The sequence below is a fragment of the Lissotriton helveticus genome, chromosome 9, assembly GCF_964261635.1.
Source record: "Lissotriton helveticus chromosome 9, aLisHel1.1, whole genome shotgun sequence".
Classification (NCBI taxonomy): Eukaryota; Metazoa; Chordata; class Amphibia; order Caudata; family Salamandridae; genus Lissotriton; species Lissotriton helveticus.
The window spans coordinates 1,249,760,202-1,249,782,415 of NC_136070.1; the positions used below are offsets into that span (position 1 = coordinate 1,249,760,202).

General features: G+C 47.0%; 1 protein-coding gene across 1 annotated transcript in view; it reads right to left on the reverse strand.

Moving 5' to 3' along the window:
- CELSR3 (cadherin EGF LAG seven-pass G-type receptor 3) overlaps positions 1-22,214 on the reverse strand; it is a 786,585-nt gene that overhangs the window by 96,777 nt on the left and 667,594 nt on the right. Inside the window, exons 20-24 of the mRNA XM_078661784.1 lie at positions 21,601-21,750; positions 18,050-18,230; positions 15,882-16,049; positions 15,328-15,454; positions 8,207-8,413 (exon numbers count right to left, since the gene is read on the reverse strand). Coding sequence (XP_078517910.1) covers positions 8,207-8,413; positions 15,328-15,454; positions 15,882-16,049; positions 18,050-18,230; positions 21,601-21,750 — 833 coding nt within the window. The remainder of the gene's footprint in view (positions 1-8,206; positions 8,414-15,327; positions 15,455-15,881; positions 16,050-18,049; positions 18,231-21,600; positions 21,751-22,214) is intronic.

A 22,214-nucleotide genomic window follows, 5' to 3' on the forward strand; every position in this document is an offset into this window, starting at 1 on the left:
AAAGGAACCAAATAGTGGTAATCACAACAAGGCGCCAACTGGCGCCAGAGCCAAGTACATCAGGGGGATTTATTTACAAGGGACAAAAGGGTTGAGTCCATAGTCCATAGCTGAAATGAAGAAAATTGTGATTAAGTTAACAGTAGACCTGGGGCCAATCTGACGGGGCCAGCTCAGGCTCTCTTCCTTATGGGGTGGCTGTAATTTCAAAATCCCACATTAGCATAACTATACATCATGCACAATAACGCCAGCCCAACCCCTGTAAAAGAAAACATCAGAGCATCACAGCACATACTAGACAGGAGCACCTGTAAGAAATCAGTACGGCAGGCTCATTTACAAGGGGCATAAACAGGGGCCTGGAATAACTCATCAGGCCAGCATAGGGGCACACCTGCAATAAAAGCACAATCACCTGCACAGTGGCACAAAAGCATACCATTAACCATTAGATAGGAAATTGGGCTCACCATAAGCGTGTAAACAGTAACCTAGGAGCCAGGCCTAACCTCAGGGACCATCTGGCAACAGGTAAAAATGGCATTTCATTAGGCATATCACCTGGCTAGGTGTATCAAACATCAGGCGGAACATACATCGCCCAGCATTAACATCAGGTAGGGGCCCTCCTCGGGGCATACATATATAGGTGGGATGTCAGGCCTAAAACACTTCAGGGAAAATTAGGCAACAGGCAAAAAGATGCATTCCAATGGGCCTCTCACTTGGCTATGCATGACAACCCTTTCCCTGGGGACCATGACAACATTCTACCTCCCCTGTGTCTCTTAGGGTGAGCAGGGGCTTCTGTAAGCAGTTCAGTAGGCCTCCCTGGTATCCTGGAACTTTGAGGCAGCAGTCATCAGCAGCCTTTACTTGGTTTCTGGGCACTTGGGCCCCACTTAGTCAATAGAGGCAGGGGGGGGAGGCGGACACCGACCCTGTGTCCTGTTGCCCTCTCTACCCCCCACACCGTATACGGCTGCCCACACTCACCGGGCTGTCCTGGGCCTCCTTCGCGGTAGGGGCAGGCACCGGCAATGTGCCTCGAGGCCCCGCCGCGCAGCACTTGCAAATGGAGCTCTCCTCCTCACGGGAGCTTGGGCGGCTCAATCGGGGCTCCCTCGACCTCACGGGAGCCCCGCAGTACCGTCAGGTCGCTTCTCCTTTGGCGGCGGGCCAGGCACTGAAAGTGTGCCCCGGCCCCGCCTACCTCACCGGCCCCTCTCTCAGAGCACAGACCGGCGGGGTGGCCTCCCGCTCCGGTCGCTTCTCCCGGGGCTCCCTCTCGACCACGGGGGCCCCGCACCGGCGTTGCTTCACCCGGGTCCCTCTCCTACCTCACAGGGACCCGGGGCTTAGGCTCGGCTCTTCTGCTCTGGCTGTCGGCCGGCAGCCAATCCCTGCGCGACCTTCACGGGGCACGGCCGCGCAGGCCAATCCGCTCGCGGCGTTGGCGGGGGCGGGCCGATGACGCGGTCAGGCCCCCGTCACGTGATGCGGGAGGCAGCGACCTCAGGGCCTAGCGCGGCCTTCTCCTCACATCGGCGGCCCTCTCCTGGCACCGGGGGCCGCCGCAACGATGCACACTTCAGCGGGGGGTTCCCAAGACAGCGCCGGGCCGTGGCGGTGATTTCGCCTATTCACAACGAGCGCACTGCAGCGCCAACACTCCTCGGGCTGCGGTGGTGATTTCGGCGGCAATAAGGGGTAGGCTCCCTTGTACTTAATTAATTATCATTCACCAAAAGCGCGCCAAAACGCAGGGTAGGCTCCTGCGGCGCTATTCAGTCATTTGCTCCTTGCGCCCACACAGCAGTTCTGAGGCAGAATAGCGCTTCCAAATTATAGCGCTTCCTAGGGGGAACACAGCAGGCCCTCAGAACACAGCGCTTTCCTTCCCACAGCGCTGGGTAAGCAGTCCAGGGCTTCTAGGGACACGCAGCTCCTCCCAGTCCAGCGCTTAAGGCAATGCAGCAGCAGCACTTCCAAAGTGGCCACAGCTTCCTGGGGGCACCAACCTCCCCAAACAGCGTCTGACAGGCGCCCCTCATGGAGGGGGGGGGCAAACAGTTCCACAGCTAGCCCCAGGAGCACACTCCTCACCTCCTGGGGAGTTCAAGCCCACAGCATTCCTCCTCTTCTGGGCACCTCTTTCCCTCAGCGCTGACGTGGTACCCGGTCCAAACAGCTTCAGTGACCTGGGTAGGGGCCCTCCCTTGTCAGGGGCCCAGGGGACAGTAGAGTAGGGGGTTTTAGGGGTGCAGGGCCCAGCTCACAGGCCCATGTGGCGGTAGCTCCTCGCAGCAGGTCCCCTCTCTTTCTTGTCCCAGCGCTGACTGACTCTCTGGTGGCACATCCCTCTTATTTATACCCTCCTCCCAGGCAGTGCCAGAGCCTTCTAGAATGTTGGCAAAACTAGCCTAAACTGGCTCAAGGGGAGGGGGTGAGCACCCTGGGTGCCAGGCTTTCCCTCCAAATGCTAGGGGTAGCTGGGTAATAATAGCTAGACTGCTGACCTATGGCAGTACAGTGGCAAAACCCATGGCCATGGCATCCATTTTAAAAACAGTACATTTTAGTCAGGTGCATTTTTAAAATGGGGAAATTTACAAGTGCTCACACCATTACTTGACATTACATTTTTAACAAGGTGTCTCACACCACTCATGGCCTATACAGGTTTAATCCCATGGGGGAGACATTTCAGACAAGGGGGTCAAAAGCGAAAAATTTGGGGGGAAAAGGCCAAGTCCAACACAGCTCCCCCCCAGCCAAAAGCCAGGGTAGATCGATCAATACCTTGATGGGCTTCCCTGCTTGGGGCGGAAAAAGGTGGACGCAGGCCTGCAACTACAGGAGCACCTGCAGTCTCTTTTCCACTCTGGAACCCAATGGTTCTCTCTCGCAACCCTCCCTTCTCCAACCAAACCACCCCACTGGTGTTCCCTAGTGGGATGTGGCCAGGACTGGCCTCTAGGCCATCCAGAGATCTCTGGCCCTTGTTCCTTCCTAGAGTGGGAGGCTCTAGCCTCAGGCTTGTAATGCTCTTGGACCACTCTCTTCCTTCCAAATTGCCACTGGTCCACCCACCTGGGGTCTACACCCTCAAGCTGACCAGCTCTCAGGGGCGAGGCTTTCCTCCCCCTACTTCTCCTCCTAGGGTTCCTCCACCTCCTTCTCCTGGGGACACCCTCACACAACCACTCTCTCCCCAACCTGGAGTCGAAACCCTCAGGTTGCACCGGTGACAGGGGCGAGTCCTCCCTCTCCCTGCACCCCCTCCCAGAGTTCCGCACCCTCCTAACTGGAGTAGTACCCCTGAGAGTCAACTTTGGGGGGACTCTGAACACAGATGTCCCACCCGCCAGGTCCGGAAAACCCTCAACCTGGCCACCCAACCCGGGATCTGTGCCCTTTGGCTGAGCCGGTGACAGAGGAGAGACCTTGCTCCCTCTGCACCCCCTCCCAGAGTTCCGCACCCTCCCACCGGGAGAAGTACCCCTGGGAGTCAAACTGGTAGGGACCTGGGTTACAGGTACCCCACCATCCAGGACAGGCAACCCCTGAACCTGGAACCCCAGTCCAGGATCTAAACCCTGTGACTGGTCAGACCCCTGAACCACTGGAGTTCTGGTTACTAATACTCCGGGTTCTCCGGACACTAGGGGATTTCCTTCATGAGAAGGCACACCGGAACAGCCTAGGCTCCCAACCTGGGGTTCTCTTAAAGAACTCTCCAGGCCCTGTGACTGCAGTTGGGGCACCTCGGGACACCTCCCCGTCTCACTCCCTCCTATAGATGGGATGTGAGGCCCTACAACCCGCCCACTATCCTGGGACCTAGCTGGGCTTCTCACCTCTCCCGCCACGCTGGGTCGGAAGATCCCTGCACCTCTCCTTTCTGGATCACTCCCCAATGTCTTTCCAGACGCTCTGGCACTTACCCAGAGGTCTGCCTCCCGTGCAAGTTCCCTGGGGTCTGAGAACCTACACTGCAACAGATGGTGACGCAGACTTGGGACACAACTCCTCAGCATGTGCTCCCGAATAACGGCATGGCACAGCCCTTCCCAATCCTCTACTGCTCTCCTCACCACCCAATCCTCCAATGCAGTCCAACACTCCTCCTCAAACTCTCCCCAGGACTGGTGGGACAGTTTTCCCCTGCCCCTGAACACTAACCCGTCCCCCTCTTCCTGGGAATCAGGCACGGTCTCCTGGGCATCTGGAATGGGACTCCTTGCACTGGACCTACACTCGCTGCCACCACTGGATCCCACCCTCACTGGTGAATCCAGACTACACAACCCACTCTCAGGGGACAACCTACCCACCTGAGCTGATCTCTCTCTGGCGAAAGCCCTCTCCGCCTCCGCCATCCTGTCCTGGGCTAGGACCATTTCTGTCTCTAGCCTCTGCTCCTGAATCCTCAGCTGTGCTAATTCTGTGGCCTGCTCAAACCTGAGCTTCGCCAGCGCCAGCTGATGCTCCCTTTCTTCCCTCCTATCTACCCACTCTTCTGGGGACAGGGAAAGGGATGGGGCAGTGCCCCCGGGACAGGACCCAGTGCGAGACTCCCTATCTACGTTGTCCTCATCAGCTACTGGTGTCTTTGCCCTGTTAAACTCTTCCTCCTCTTCATCCAGGTAATTACCCTCCAGGGTTGGCGATTGGGAGCCCTCCCACTGGGTTCTACCGAATCCACCCTTCAAATACTCGGGGGGGTAATCAGACAGGTCCCCACTGATCTTTAAGGGCTCCCCCCTTTTGAGGGCCTCATAAAGAAACAGCTTTCTCCTAATATTCCCTACTGGGGGTATCCCTCTCTCTAGGAGGAAGTCTATCACCTCCTGTTCGGTGTACTCCCTCAGTTCCGCCTCCTCATAAACCAACCCCATCGTGGTGAGGTTTCTCGGGACACACCCTCCCAGTGGAACAAGGGGACACAATTCCACAACAACACTTTTCAGGAGGAAACAATACAAAGTCACCATGTTCAGCCAAACAATAATCCCCACAACAAGGCTATGATCACTCTCAAAGCTCTACTTGTGGTGTAACCCGTGGCCGCTGTGGTACTGCGCAAACACAAGTCCTGTCCCACCGCTCGCCACCAATGTAAGAAATGGGGGTTACCCAAATCTCAAAGGGGGTAGCATGGCACCAAGCGGGCAGGCCAAACTTCGAGGACATGTAAAGCACTCACGCAGTATCCACAGACGACACACCAATCACACTACAAAAGAGTCACGACACCACCTTTGGTTGGAAAAAGAATACATTTAGTGATATCTCCAACCTGCAAGGTAAAAAAGGAACCAAATAGTGGTAATCACAACAAGGCGCCAACTGGCGCCAGAGCCAAGTACATCAGGGGGATTTATTTACAAGGGACAAAAGGGTTGAGTCCATAGTCCATAGCTGAAATGAAGAAAATTGTGATTAAGTTAACAGTAGACCTGGGGCCAATCTGACGGGGCCAGCTCAGGCTCTCTTCCTTATGGGGTGGCTGTAATTTCAAAATCCCACATTAGCATAACTATACATCATGCACAATAACGCCAGCCCAACCCCTGTAAAAGAAAACATCAGAGCATCACAGCACATACTAGACAGGAGCACCTGTAAGAAATCAGTACGGCAGGCTCATTTACAAGGGGCATAAACAGGGGCCTGGAATAACTCATCAGGCCAGCATAGGGGCACACCTACAATAAAAGCACAATCACCTGCACAGTGGCACAAAAGCATACCATTAACCATTAGATAGGAAATTGGGCTCACCATAAGCGTGTAAACAGTAACCTAGGAGCCAGGCCTAACCTCAGGGACCATCTGGCAACAGGTAAAAATGCCATTTCATTAGGCATATCACCTGGCTAGGTGTATCAAACATCAGGCGGAACATACATCGCCCAGCATTAACATCAGGTAGGGGCCCTCCTCGGGGCATACATATATAGGTGGGATGTCAGGCCTAAAACACTTCAGGGAAAATTAGGCAACAGGCAAAAAGATGCATTCCAATGGGCCTCTCACTTGGCTATGCATGACAACCCTTTCCCTGGGGACCATGACAACATTCTACCTCCCCTGTGTCTCTTAGGGTGAGCAGGGGCTTCTGTAAGCAGTTCAGTAGGCCTCCCTGGTATCCTGGAACTTTGAGGCAGCAGTCACCAGCAGCCTTTACTTGGTTTCTGGGCACTTGGGCCCCACTTAGTCAATAGAGGCAGGGGGGGGAGGCGGACACCGACCCTGTGTCCTGTTGCCCTCTCTACCCCCCACACCGTATACGGCTGCCCACACTCACCGGGCTGTCCAGGGCCTCCTTCGCGGTAGGGGCAGGCACCGGCAATGTGCCTCGAGGCCCCGCCGCGCAGCACTTACAAATGGAGCTCTCCTCCTCACGGGAGCTTGGGCGGCTCAATCGGGGCTCCCTCGACCTCACGGGAGCCCCGCAGTACCGTCAGGTCGCTTCTCCTTTGGCGGCGGGCCAGGCACTGAAAGTGTGCCCCGGCCCCGCCTACCTCACCGGCCCCTCTCTCAGAGCACAGACCGGCGGGGTGGCCTCCCGCTCCGGTCGCTTCTCCCGGGGCTCCCTCTCGACCACGGGGGCCCCGCACCGGCGTTGCTTCACCCGGGTCCCTCTCCTACCTCACAGGGACCCGGGGCTTAGGCTCGGCTCTTCTGCTCTGGCTGTCGGCCGGCAGCCAATCCCTGCGTGGCCTTCACGGGGCACGGCCGCGCAGGCCAATCCGCTCGCGGCGTTGACGGGGGCGGGCCGATGACGCGGTCAGGCCCCCGTCACGTGATGCGGGAGGCAGCGGCCTCAGGGCCTAGCGCGGCCTTCTCCTCACATCGGCGGCCCTCTCCTGGCACCGGGGGCCGCCGCAACGATGCACACTTCAGCGGGGGGTTCCCAAGACAGCGCCGGGCCGCGGCGGTGATTTCGCCTATTCACAACGAGCGCACTGCAGCGCCAACACTCCTCGGGCTGCGGTGGTGATTTCGGCGGCACTAAGGGGTAGGCTCCTTTGTACTTAATTAATTATCATTCACCAAAAGCGCGCCAAAACGCAGGGTAGGCTCCTGCGGCGCTATTCAGTCATTTGCTCCTTGCGCCCACACAGCAGTTTTGAGGCAGAATAGCGCTTCCAAATTATAGCGCTTCCTAGGGGGAACACAGCAGGCCCTCAGAACACAGCGCTTTCCTTCCCACAGCGCTGGGTAAGCAGTCCAGGGCTTCTAGGGACACGCAGCTCCTCCCAGTCCAGCGCTTAAGGCAATGCAGCAGCAGCACTTCCAAAGGGGCCACAGCTTCCTGGGGGCACCAACCTCCCCAAACAGCGTCTGACAGGCGCCCCTCATGGAGGGGGGGGCGAACAGTTCCACAGCTAGCCCCAGGGGCACACTCCTCACCTCCTGGGGGGTTCAAGCCCACAGCATTCCTCCTCTTCTGGGCACCTCTTTCCCTCAGCGCTGACGTGGACCCGGTCCAAACAGCTTCAGTGACCTGGGTAGGGGCCCTCCCTTGTCAGGGGCCCAGGGGACAGTAGAGTAGGGGGTTTTAGGGGTGCAGGGCCCAGCTCACAGGCCCATGTGGCGGTAGCTCCTCGCAGCAGGTCCCCTCTCTTTCTTGTCCCAGCGCTGACTGACTCTCTGGTGGCACATCCCTCTTATTTATACCCTCCTCCCAGGCAGTGCCAGAGCCTTCTAGAATGTTGGCAAAACTAGCCTAAACTGGCTCAAGGGGAGGGGGGAGCACCCTGGGTGCCAGGCTTTCCCTCCAAAAGCTAGGGGTAGCTGGGTAATAATAGCTAGACTGCTGACCTATGGCAGTACAGTGGCAAAACCCATGGCCATGGCATCCATTTTAAAAACAGTACATTTTAGTCAGGTGCATTTTTAAAATGGGGAAATTTACAAGTGCTCACACCATTACTTGACATTACATTTTTAACAAGGTGTCTCACACCACTCATGGCCTATACAGGTTTAATCCCATGGGGGAGACATTTCAGACAAGGGGGTCAAAAGCGATAAATTTGGGGGGAAAAGGCCAAGTCCAACAGTCAGGAATTACAAAGTAGCAAATACAACTACAGTTGCTTCATCTTCTCCACACTTCAGTTTCTGTACTAACTGCACTGTACGGTTCGGGAGCCAGAGGGCGGCTCGGACTCTCTCGGCTTTGCCTCACCTGGTTCTCCGTGCGGTTGATGCCCAGCAGAAAAACCATCTCACAAAAGAAGAGGGCCACGGCAATGTTGGAGTGGATGCCGCGGGTGTTGGTCTTCAGCCCCTTCAGACAGGCCAGGATTATGAAGGTGAGAAGCAGGGCCACCAGCGAGATGGACAGTGTGGAATAAGTGACGATGGCGAGCGTCTCCAAGTCCCCTTCCAACTGCTGCAGAGAACAAGGAAACAAGGAACACGTCAGACCACATGGTGTTCATTGTACGAAGGGCTCCATAGCACAGCTCCCTTTTGTTCCACTAAGAGAGCAGCACCAATAAGCAATGCACTTCAAGATATGTTAGTCACTGAATACATTAGACGTATGTGTGGTCAATGCCCCAAGAAGTACAGGACGTAAATAATACACACAAAAAATGGCATCAACATAGAAAAAAAAATCCAGGCAGGAATGACTGGTGAATATACAGTTAAATTAACTCACTCAACAACTATCCTCACTCTGTGGACCTGCCTGATGGACACTTCCTTTAAAACACCGATCTTTTCCAAAAAGAAGCAGCAATAATCATCTGGCAAGTGCAATTTGGTGTGATAGATACCAGGATAATGAATGGGGATATTTCTTTCTGCAGTACATTGATTGGGATGTGGCGCAATAACATTAGGCATAGACATGAATTTGATCATTTTCCACCAACAGAAGTTATAAATTATTAAAAATATCTTATTACAGCAGTATTTTCATATACAAACCTTGTTTATAAAGTGTCCATTAAACTATATTTTATAGATAGTTTTTCATTCCTGTTTTAGACAAGTCTGTGTAAACCCCCTCTAAGGACTAAATAGGATAAAGTATTGCTTGCAACGTGAAATGTCCTGATGAGGACTACTTAATCACACTATCTGAAGCTAAACGTCACCGCAATCCTTCTATCATCAGTGGGAATCCTGCTCTTGCGAGTGATATGTTGTCAACAGTGCTTGCTGCTCATAGTTTAACAGTGACACTTACACAACTTGTGTGGTCTTGGGTGCTCCATTACTAAGGCCCTAACTATTCCGCTTTCACGAGTCATCAAATGGTGATTCGTTGAGCTTAATATTGAGTATGTCTCCGTTCACTACTATGCTCACTTTCGAATACCATTTTGTGTTCAAGTGCTAACCTTCTCTGGAGCAATCCAGATGTTATCTGATGAACATGTAATAGACACTTATAGACCACAATTATATTCTGCAATGTTCCCTACTTCAATACAAACAGACAATAATGAATAGCAATATCACTGTCTATAGAAGCAAAATGTGTCGGCTGTCTTTTGTGGGAAACATCCTTTACAACTTAGTATTAACCCCGCAGTGGCTGTAATACGCATGCATTTACCACAGATGCTTTTTTTGGTGCCTTTACAATGCCTTTAACATGCATGGTAAGTCTAGTTAAGATAAGTATATATATGTGTGTGTGTATGTATGTGTATGTGTGTGTGTGTGTGTATATATATGTATATATATATATGGGTTCATGGGTGGATAGGAGCATAGGGTGGTAAGGGCATTTTTAGGGTTTGTGGTAAGGGTATTTTAGGGTTTAGGGGTGGATAAGGGTATTGGGTTAGTGCTTCAGTCAACTAACTTCTCTACTTTGTCCGGGCAGTGAATCCCACTCTGTGGACTCAAGGAGTAGGAGCTGTTACATAGGAAAACCAAGGTTAAATTTAACTGGACTTTTTACTTTTGGCTTGAACTAGAGAAACAGGGAGATTTCCTATTAACCTGAACCTGGGTCTTTTGGTGCACCAGGAAAAACAGTTACAAACTTTTTTTTAAAGTTGGGTCTAAGAAATGTTTCATCTCTGGAGAAAGAAACAGAGCAAGGTACTGAGCCTACCCGTAAAAAGATGTAACCTTTGATGGCTACATTCACTGACATTTTGATATTAGGTTCAGGGCAGCTGTGGGACTGCAAAATGGTCTCCAACCTTGAGAAGCCCTAGTCAACCACAGTTTCCAACCTTGCACCAATTGTATTGAATTGAATTGTGCACTTATAAAGCGTGTACTGTCACTCCGAAAGGAGCATCCTGCCGCTATCCAGCTAAGGTCATTCAGGAGAGAGAAAGGTGGAACCTATATAAGAGCGTAACAGGCTTCATCTGATGAACATTTTTGACCTTCAGACATTCTTTTTACCAGGACAAATCACCATTCCCCTGACCTCACTCCATCACTGGTTGGCCACAAAGCCTGCAAAAGGCACAGTTGCCCCTACCATTTGACTGGGGTGAACCAAACAATTAATATCCAACCACACACTATCACCAGCTAGCCAGTTACCTGTGTCCTATTATAATACACCCTAGTGACTGAAAGTGATCTTGTGTTTTCACTGTTTCTTTGGAAAAGGTATTTATTTTTTTAAACATCTTTTTATTTTGAACAGAGCCGTAAAAATACAGTGCAGTGAATATAATTCAGGGTGCAGCACATTGGAATGGTATATATTGACATAGAATAGTGACACATTGGCAGTCAAGAGTACAGAAACGACTGTGCAACCCAAGGCCACCGACCTTCTGATATCTGTATAGGATTTTCCCCATATTAATTTATTATTTGTTTTCTCCTTTAGTGTAAAATGGTTTGGATATTTTAGGTTAAGTACTTCTTGACTCTACATGTGTTTTTGGTGTTATTGCACATGCAAAACATGCATTGTTCTATATCAAGCTTTCAAGGGTGAGCCAAGGAGCCCTCACAGAAGTCTGTTTACGTAAAAGGAATCCCAATGTGTTGGCTTTGTAGGAACTGAGCCAAAGTTCTCATCAGGACTGCAGCCTCTGTCTCCCTAGCAGCTTCTTTATCTGGTTTCCTTCTATCTTTTACTATATTACAGCTTATTTTTCTTTTACTTACGGTTTCAATTTCTAGATAGAAGATTTAGTTTCATTCATCTGTCCACCATTAATGCAAATAATTACTTGAGATTGCGACCCGGTGCGCATCAGTAGTGGGGCCTCATTCTCTCCAGACTCCTGCTACATGGTTCCCAGCACTGCTCATGTGTTTCCTTTCTCTGATGCAGCCCTTGATTTTCACTTCTTAGTGGATTGGCTCTATGTGTTATGTACAAACACAGAGTTTTTCGTGCCCCCCCCCCCAACAAACGTATGTATCCTCACAAATCACCCACAGCACTATAAATATATTACAAACTAGTTGTACCCGGCCACGCGCTGCTGTGGCTCAGCCTGGTTAAATGGAAGAGAAAGAAAAGAGTAAGCGCACGTTTTTAATATGTTTAATTTCACAGTGCTTGTGGGTATACAATATGTTTTTGTGACTATTGTCTGTATGCGTCCCTTGTAGTTGTTGCGCAGGAAGCAAATCAATAGGGTCTGTTCGGCCTTTCGATTAAAAACATGCGCGTATTCGAATCCAACAATGTGTATATATAAACACGCGCTAATGTTGCAAAGTGCACCAACTCCTCCACCCTCACGCTACCCCCTTTCCGGTCTGCCATCTTGACACCAACGGTCCATCCTAATATATGTAGACTATTGTCTCTATGCGTCCTTTCTTAATGTTGCAAAGTGAACCAACTCCTCCCTCCTCCCTCCACCCACTTCCCGGTCTGCCATCCTAACACCAACTGTCCATCCTAATATATGTAGACTATTGTCTCTATGCGTCCCTAGTTGGCAACAAAATTGATAGAGTATGTTCGGCCTTTCGATCAAAAACACGCGCATATTGGATACACGCGTATTCGAATCCAACGTTGTGTATATATAAACACGCGTAATCGAATCCAACGTTGTGACAAAATTTCAAAGCAACCGGTGAAGAACTTTCGGGGATTTAAGATTTTGAACAAAGGGACATTGACATTTTTATGTGTCTGTTCGGGCTTTCGATTAAAAACACGCGCGTATTCGACACACGCATATTCAAATCCAACGTTGTGTATATAAAAACACGCGCGTATTCGAATGTGCCAAAATTTCAAAGCAACCGGTGAAGAACTTTCGGGGATTTAAGATTTCGAACAAACGTACATTGACATTTTTATGTTTCTGTTCGGGCTTTCGATTAAAAACAAGTGCGTATTTTACACGCGCGTATTCGAATCCAACGTTGTGTATATATAAACACTCGCGTATTCGAAGCCAACGTTGTGTCAAAATTTCAAAGCAATCGGTGAAGAACTGTCGGAGATTTACAATTTTGAACAAACGAACATTTACATTTTTATTTATATAGATTACATCTTTTATTTGCCAACCATTTTCAATCTATAATGGAAAAGCACTGTCATTCCTCAAGCAGAGGACAGACAAATAACATGAACATTGTAACAACCTCTCCGGACTTTGTTTAAGGTAGGTAGTCAGCTCTATTCTATCAATATAAATACATTCTACAGATATCTGTCACACCTGAAAACTGGTTAACAATTCAATGATGCAATAAAGCCTAATTTGGACATATTTGTTAGATTAAATCACTTGTTAATCAGAGGAATGTTCAAGACAAGGAATATGTAAAAAGCAGAATATATGACACTTTTTACTTACTTAAAGTAAAAGGCATTTTTAATTACACCCTCGATTACCAATTAGTGTAAATACAATAAAATCCACCGCTATTAGCCTATTGAACAGAGCAAGAATTTCAAATCTAGATTATCATATATTCATAACTAAATATGAGCTAAACGTACAACATATTTGATTATATACTAAGAAGTATAAGAACAGAGTTCAGAAATCAAGACTGTCATTCACAAGAATGCATGCATACCTTTCTCTGTATTTCAGTCTACTAGACTCTTTGAGGCCATTAGGATAGCGGGCGGACTTCTGTCCGCCCGCCACCCTAGCGGTGCTGGGACCGGTCGCCAGTGGTGCGGCGGTCCTGCACCTGCGATTAGGATGCCACCGCCACCGTGGCATCCTCCATTCCCAGAATTGTGGCGGGCGGTACTCACAGCACTACCTGCCACAATGCTGGGAATGCACTGCGTGCATTGTCATGCACAAGGTAAACGGCACTGCGAGGTGCCTGCCACCATGTCCATGACAATGCAGGGGGCCCGCATAGGGCCCCAGTAAGCGAGTTCCGCATGCCTTTGCGTGGCGGCAAGGCATGTTTCCGCCCCCATGCTAATATGGATGGCGGTGTCTAGCAGACACCGCCACCATATTAAACCTTTTTCTGCCCGGTCGACTTGTCAACCGGGCTGAAAAGCGGCAGACGGTCTTCCCTTCCGCCGTGGTACCCCGCCATACTAATATGGCGGGGGGTAAATGGGTGGCAGGCGGAGAAGGATGTAGGGCGGATCGCCACCGCCATGCGGGCGGTTGCGATCCGACCTACATCCTAAAGGGCCCCTTTGTTCTCATTTGTATGGTATTTTCTAGCCACCTCAGTCACTGCTCATAATTGCCTCGTTAGTCATTCTAATGTCATCTAACCTACTCTAAAATATTTGATAATCCCTCTGAATTGCACCTATGTTGTAAACGTTGCAACATAACTGCATAGCCTGGTTCAGAATCTTTAACGGGCCTATTATGCTGAAACACTTATCCCCAGGGTGGTGTATAGACTGTTAATACAAATAAGCTCTTGTCAAAAGTTTTTCAGGTGTGCATGTTAATCAATTATTTGCATTTATTCAGGCCTAACAAACAGAGGGCCCGATTCACAGAATAAACTTAAGACTCAATCCTAAACTTACTACTATTTTGGTATTCACAGAATGCACTTACTACTTTTGGCATTCACAGAATGAACTTACTACTTTTGGTATTCACAGAAGATAGGATTTTGTCTTAAGTTTATCTTAAGTCAAACTTAAGACAGACTTAATACAGACTTAAGTTAGGATTTTGTCTTAGTTGGCTGCTTCTATCTTTGTGGTATGTTATGTTAAGTCCATTTCTCAAGGGCATATTTACTAAAAAGACTTAAGAGCGCTAATAAAGGATGGGCATCAACATAAAGTGACACACGATGGAGCTAACACATTCTTTCTTGTTTAGGTGGACTTCCTGCAAAAAGGGGAAGTCTCTTTAAGAGGTTAAGATTAATTTAAATATTTCCAACCATCACTTTTTTTTCTCTGGTGGAGCACACTTCTGAGAACCCCTTCTCTAAAAGAGGGAGGAAACATTACCTGTTTTCCTTCCAGGTGGGTATTTTCTACTAAACTTATCACTTGGAGGCATTTGTATTCTTTGCATGGAGGTACTGCACTCTGGGGAACCTAAATCTTTTATAGTGACCACAGATGTGGCTGGGTTATTGTGACCACAGCAAACCCATATCCACACAACTGGGCTGCACATGCATGGGACACTCTGGTATGACCGTTCTTGGTGATAAGGGAGTAAGAATATGATTGCTCATATGATATATTTGAAGTCCACGAACGCTCTTACTTGCCATGATCCAATTTGAAAATATCTAAAGGACGAAAACTAAACAGAAATGAGAAGCAAATGAAAAATAATAAAGAAAATGAATCCATTGGCATTCGATTTTTAGTGCGCACCCTTGGCTTTATATATTAATCATTTCATAGCATCCATACACACACCACATTGAGATTCTGATTTTCTGATTTAGAGTTGAGTGGTAATATACAGTGTGATATTCAAGTGTGTAATCCACTGGTAGAAATTCTGCCTCTATACCATGCATGCATACGAAATTCTGCCCATGGTTTAGCCGTGGATTTAGCACTGCCTTTACTATTCAACTCTAATTCGGATTGAGTCTGCAATTTGTCAATTAAATAATTTTAGTTTCTCAAAAATATCACATTGTCAGGTTACAAAGTCTATCCTAGACACTCTCGGCTCTGTAAGTGGGCCATGGATGGAAAGGCAAACACTGTCACAGGAACTTAAAAAGGGATGTAGAACAAACATAATAAACTGCAGGTAAAGGCTAAAGACATGTCAAACATATATCATAAGACATAGGAAGAGGAGTTTCCCCAATATCTACTTATGATTAAGTAAATAGATTTATTTAATCAGGTTCTGGTATTTATTTAAAAAACGCCACAATGCTAATGAGTATTGATGTTGGTAGAGCTATACTTACTTCTCGCTGAGAGCTATCCATGAGTACCCCAAATGTGCCTAGCTGAGAGCACTGGCAGCGCACGTGAGTAGTGTTCCTGTACACCAGATCGCAGTCCCTCGCAGTCCAACTGCCGAGAACACCCACGCTGTAACGGAAGACACAAATCAGACATATCGGTATCAAAGGAATGTTCCTGCTGTCTTGAGATCTATTACTAATACCGTTCTTAAGAGTGACATACAGGCCACCTTAGGATAATCCTTGGAGATAAATTGAGATCACTGAAACAAAAACTAATTTCTACTTAATGTTCTAAATCCGTGGAATGGATTTCTTGAAATTCCTTAAACTGTATGACAGATACTGAATGCACATACCACAATAAGTAATGATTCAATGAATTAATTAAAAGCACAAAGCCAGTATTTCAAATATCTTCTGGGACAATTTGAGTCATATTTCTGACTTACTCCAGAATTCCAGTAGCCATGGAACAAAACTTCAAGAACTGGTCTAATAGAGATATGAAGTGAATTAACCATATATCAGTGATGGGGACCATAATGACTTACTGGCTAGTATGGTTCCACTGAACGCAGAGCGGCTTGCTACGATTGACCGTTTCTAACAAGCGGAATTCCAGCATCAGAGGAGAGTCCAGGACACCCCGGAGGAAGGTGTGATTCTTGAACACAGAGACACTGATGATGGGAGAATTCATCACAGGGTTTTTTGGAAATCTGAAATAAAGTATTGCAAGCACCATGGTAAAAGCAAGAGTTTTATGACAGAATGATAGACTTAATATATTTTTTCATGTTTCTTACAAAGAAATGCAGCTGCACACTGATGGCAAGATGACTGCAATCATACATATGATAGTCACAAACACCACACATTGTCTAAATGGCCTCATTAGAATTTTGTTTTGAGAACAGTTGCTCTAAAGTAGCTGTAATTTACTCCTGAATTTCCAGAAGTAGACAAACTTGGTCATACACAATAGCTTTTTGAAATTGACTATTAAATCTAAGATGAACTGTAGCAGGCAGAAGAGGATAACTATGTGTCTAAATTACTAAAAGCCAGGAAATGCCTCCTTTTCAATGGAAGGTTAGCCTTCAGCCTTTGGCTACATGCACGTTTGGGAGAGTGGTGGCACATGAAAAATGTGTGACAGAATCTCCAATCAACTCCCACAATGGGTAAATACACATGTATTTACTATTCTTAACTCTACATCTACGTAACTTGACAATGTATTATGACTTTTTCAGCACCCTCAGATTTTTGCGTTAACACCCCTCAGACATCCTTTAACCTATAATAACTCTCACTCCCTCCAACCTAGACATACTGATGTGCAGGTTCTGCTTAGTAGGTGGACTTTTCTGAATGAGGGACGTTTTAATTTCTAAAAAGCCCTAATTAGATTTTGTGATTCTAAAATCTAGGGTATGAAGTGATCTCTCATCAAGGTAGGACGGAATGTAGAAGAAATTGAGAAGGGAAATTCTGAAACCACCTTTTGGGAGGAAAGATGAGTGCATGACCACAACGAAAGCTATCCTCCATGAAATATTCTAAAGTGAGAATTTATGCTTGAATTTGAAAGATGGTCCCCTATGACAACAAAATAATGCCACCAAGCTCCCGTTAAGGGATGGATCTCCGGATTGGAGGGAATCATTTTACAAGTACTTTAGAAAAACCCTTCATGGCAAAGCTGGTGACGAATAAAGTGAGAGATCTTGTCCACAAAGTGTGCCACTGTTAAAAGACAGCCATACAGAGGACTGTGACTCTCGGCACCAACTGTCACCAATTTCCTCCTAGCCATCCTTGATTTCGCATATGATGCCCTGTCCAGCATTACCTTGTGTTCTGCTGGTGTGCAACCCAAAATTAAAATGGAGCAGCTACAATTAACATTCCAGTTAACTTGTGAAAACATAAGATAAGCGTTGGTGGCTTGCTTGGAACGGGGGTGGGAGATATTCAATTAAAAAAGGACTTACGGTGTCTGCCGTGCCGCTGCACGCCTCTCCCACTGCCGCACGCCTCTCCTCTGTCTGCTAGAAACACCAGAAGCACCCAGGCTTCCGGACTCTCCCAGCCAATTGGTCTGAGCATCCTGTTTGGACGCTCAAGCAGTGCCTGAGGAGGCTGGGCATGTTCTCCATGGGCTGTGTAACACAGCCCAATGGAGCACATGCCAAGGGTGCATGACAGTTTGGCCAGCCTACTAATACTAAAACTTACGCAGCTCCAAACAACTGAGACTCTAGCGGTTTGTGCTCTAGCATTCTTTAGGGGACACTTCTATCGGTGCTGTAGGCATCTGTAACTGAAAATTCTGTGATGAATGCTGTGCCTGTGTGCACTTCACACACACTTACAGAAGGCTATGCTGCGGTCTCTACCAGACATTCCCACAATCTGTGCAGCTACTTCCTATAAATGACACGACACTATGAGTGCTGTACCTGTCTGTACCAGCAATAGGGGCTGCTGCAGTAAGTTACCTCTGGTTATGAACAATGATGTAGTTGCAAGTAACTGATGCCTCCATGCTAGCTGTCTGTGACTGACTCTCAAAGGTGCTGTAGCCCTCACTGTTCTGCTGTAAGTTTCTAACTAGCTTGCTGTTATGGTGAGTGCTCTAGATACTCAATACTCCTGTGATCCCGCTTCCAGATTAATCTGAAACTCCAGCAAATGTCCTTGTAGATGCCAGTACCTGACACTCCTACGATCAGTGCTGTAGCGGGCAGGGAGAAGTCCTCCAAGAGTCCGGTAGATGATAAGGATGATGATGGTAACAGCAGGCTCTGGTTCAGGGATGGTCTTCTTTGGTGGTGGGATCTCCAGCGTGGCATTAGCTTCAGTGCTTGTTAGAGTAGGTCTTGCAGTAGGAGGGGCTGTGTTAATAATACACAGAAAATATTAACAGAAGCTTAAACAGAGTTCACAACTTCTTAGAACAAGAGTTAGGTGTAGTATGCAACTAAAGAAACAAGGAAGAGCAAGATAAAGTACATTTTTGTATGAGAAATATCAAACAGGCAAGTGGAGATGACACAGGGATAGTGTGAGTGATTGCAAGCCTTTCACAAAGGGTCTGGTATACGGCGTCCCTTTTAGATAGTGGTAGCGAGGGAACAAGGCACATAATTGTCGAGGAAGATAACTCAGTCGGTCATGGGGGTTGAGGGCTTTTCTGCTTTCTCAGTACTCAACGGCAAACCCTTCAATTGCCGCATCTGGAAAATCACTTGGCTTCTACTTAGATGAAAACCTCAATCTTGAAGCGCATCAATAACTTGACAAAAGCCAACAATTTCAATTATGGAACCTCTCTGAAATCAAACTTCCCCTCAGAGATAAAGATTTTAAAGTAATTATTGATTTTCTTGTGCATTTGAGGATAGGCTATGGAGACACCCTTCTAAGTTGAACAGCAATCACACATATAGCTCCTCTTAAACGAGTCCTCTTATGCAAACGCCAGTTTACTTCTGGGCATCGGAAATTTTGGCAAAGTTTCACCAATTCCGATTATCACTGAAGCGGATTCCCAATGAAAATTGCATGCAACACACACAAAGTTTTATTTTTTTGCCTTCAGAATGACCTTAAAAAAATATTCTATGTATTAGTTTTATAATTTTCCTTAACAAATGAAGAACTTATAGAATGTGTACATCAGCACTCATCAATTCTCCATCAACATCACATTTTTCTTCAGAATATCCAGGTTTACAATATAAGAATAAAAAACAACTTTTTGCAGTGGATGCTCAGCTTCCTTGTGCAATATGTTTTGTCAGGCATGCGGACATATCCCACATTTCTCATCTGCATGTCTCTACTCATTGCATTGTTAAAAGGTAGTCTCGCACATGTGCCCGTACCCATACAGTTATCGATTCCCTGGATGCTCTCTACCTTCCCTTTTTCAAGACCGAACTGTGAGTTGCTCAAATTAATTTGATTTCTCATCTCACAGTCCTGCTAGCGGATGCCTCCATGTCCCTCACTTCTCTTCACCGTGAAGAATTATAGTCTTTGCTTGGGCTCATTTCCCAACCGTCTCTTTCCGTTTATTATACAGGGGGTGTCAGTCAGAAGCATTGCAATGGCCCTTTTGGTCAATGTTAGAGATGTCTATTGCCATCTTTCGTATCCTTGGGCCGGGGGATTAGACATAATAAATACTTCTCCTGTGTGTTACGTTCGGACTGTACTCGCCGCCCAGAAGCAGGCTATGATAGGACACCCCCAGACCATATGGAGAAAATCAGATTCTGTGTGATTCCTTCTAGGGCAACCTTGTTTTCATTTCCTGCTTTTCTATTCAGTCTTCTAGGGTTCATATATGTAGTGTGTAGGTCATTAAACCGAATATATTTCAATTGTGTGTTTCTGGCGAGTTTACGGAAATCCCAACTACCTTGCTCAACAATCGATCTTATCGGGAAGCAACTTCAGAAGCAGGGATAAACTGCTCTTGGAAACACCAAGATTTAAAAACAAAAAAACTCTAAGGTAATATTTCTTTGGACGTGCTCATCGGGTTTGAAACTCCATACCACCTACCATTAGACAATACCGCCCTATTTCTCTTTTAAAAGACAACCGAAGGCCCTTCTCTTTTAATGACATTGCCTAATGTGATTGACCCTGCCTATCTTCAACAGTAACAATATGTGATATTATTATTTGGGATTCTGCATAACTATATATTTGTAGACTTCACCTGAAGAAAATTATATTATGCTACTATGGGAAGCATTCTGCCATCCACTGGGTCTTGGTCGCACTATATAAAAAACCAATAAAACAGAATAATAACTGAAAGAATTTACTCATATTGGTTATGCTTTTAGGTCGGCAGAGCTTTTCCTTGCAATGTCCAGTAGACAATCTGAAGTCACAATGGCATTTTGCCCCACGCAAAAGTAAGATCATTTTGCCCAAAATCTGATGGTTCTAAAACACCATGGTCCCACACCCCTCAATGTTCAGCCTATCAGACAATCCTCAAGCACGTTGGAAGGTTGGATAATAGGAACTGGCTTAGAGCTACAACAAAACTGTGGATTTGAAGAGATTCATCCTGCCCCAGCTAACCTGTCTCACTAAGACATATGGAGGCTTTGCTTGCAATCCAAGCGTGTTGAGACCAAGCTAAGGAAGTGAGCTAAAGAATTCAGGCTGGGTGCAGAGCAAAGATGGTACCACCCATTGACCCCTTAAAATCAATACAATCCAACAGTTTCCACATCTTCAGGAGGCAGACAGGAACAACCCGAAGTTAAGTTCCTCCATGAAAAGAGGACAAACACCTTTGATCAAAATCAAATCTGCTAGGTTTGATTTTTTTTTTAACATAAATGGACAGTTTTTTATGGGGCACCTAAGAAGGTGGTTAGCCTATTTATAAGTCTGTGCACCATTTGTGTTTCAAGCAGTTTTTCCCCCACATGTGTATTTTTTTGTGAGAATGTCCTCGTCTTTTTAGAGTTGTCAAATTGTTGGAAGATAATGAAGATTGGGACAGTTAAAAAAAGTCCACAAAGTTGTGTAGGATTACCACACTCCTAGTTGTAATCGCTGATTCATCAGCAGTGCTACTCATGTTAATTTGCACGGTACATGATGTTCATCGCTCACAAACCCGCCACACCAATGTGGTGCATCTAGAAAGAACTGGGATGGCCTGCTCTGAGCAGTTAAGGAATAACTGGGGAATATATGAGGATACCACGCGATCATGTTGATCGGGGTATCTTACAATGCGGGTTTTACAACGCAAGTCATTTCAACGACTTGCGCTGAAGGGCGCTGGACTTAGGGATAAGATTTACTATTCCAACACCAGTCTACGTACAGTTGGGAAGGTGTTGGATAGTAAATTGTACTTTTCCTTAGCTTACAGCGCCCTCTAGCGCAAGTTGTTGAAACGACTAGCGTTGTAAAACCCGCTTTGTAAACCTACCGCGTTGAAACTCCCGCGTGGTAAAGGTCGTCTCCCACATAGGCCACCTATGATGTGGAAATATGTGTGTAAAGCCTTTGTGAAGGTCTTGGTTTGCATCCGTTTCTTTCCAGATTTTCATTACTAAACACAAGCCAGCCATAAGTTGATGTGATGTCTAAAATACACAGTAAAGAAAATATCCCTTCCAACATATTTCTACAGTTTTATAGCATGCTCTCACTGTATACCACAGCAGTACTGCTGGTTCTAGTGCAGCGAGTTCTTCAGTGTGTAAATGGACAACTCACCTTCAACTCTGGGAGGCATGAGGACAGACACCGGCAGCACAATGTGCGTGTGAGGATCCCAGGCCGACTGCCCGCGGAAAAGGTAGCTGTGGTAGCGAGGAAAGCGCCTTCTGGTGTGGGTGTGGTTCTCCATCCGGTCAATGGTGAGCACTTTAAGTAGGGAATAAAAGGGAGGAGACAAGGTTTAATGCTGAGCACTGCAGGTAGAGAGTGAAAGAGTGGACAGGAAGGGTTGGTGCTAAGCCCTGCATATAGTGAGAGACAGGAAAGAGGAATAAATGGACACCTTTTCAGTGCACTCATTTTCAAAATAGAAAACATCTAAAACAGTCTGAGACTAGAATTTAGACATTTTTTTCAGAGTATGCCAAAGAAGGAAAAGTGTCACCAAAATTCACCGCTTTAATAACATTTCCTATTAGCCGCATTGGTTTCTATTATCAACATACTTGAGGGCATTTAACAGACACAATAAGGTAGATTTGTTCACTTAGCTGAGTCACTGAAGTGCAGTTAAGACCAAAAGTCCAAACAAAAAGTTGATTCTGGCCATGACAAAGTCCAACGCACTCTGCTGCAGGTCGAAAAGCTTTTCTCCTGCATTTGAATGCCTG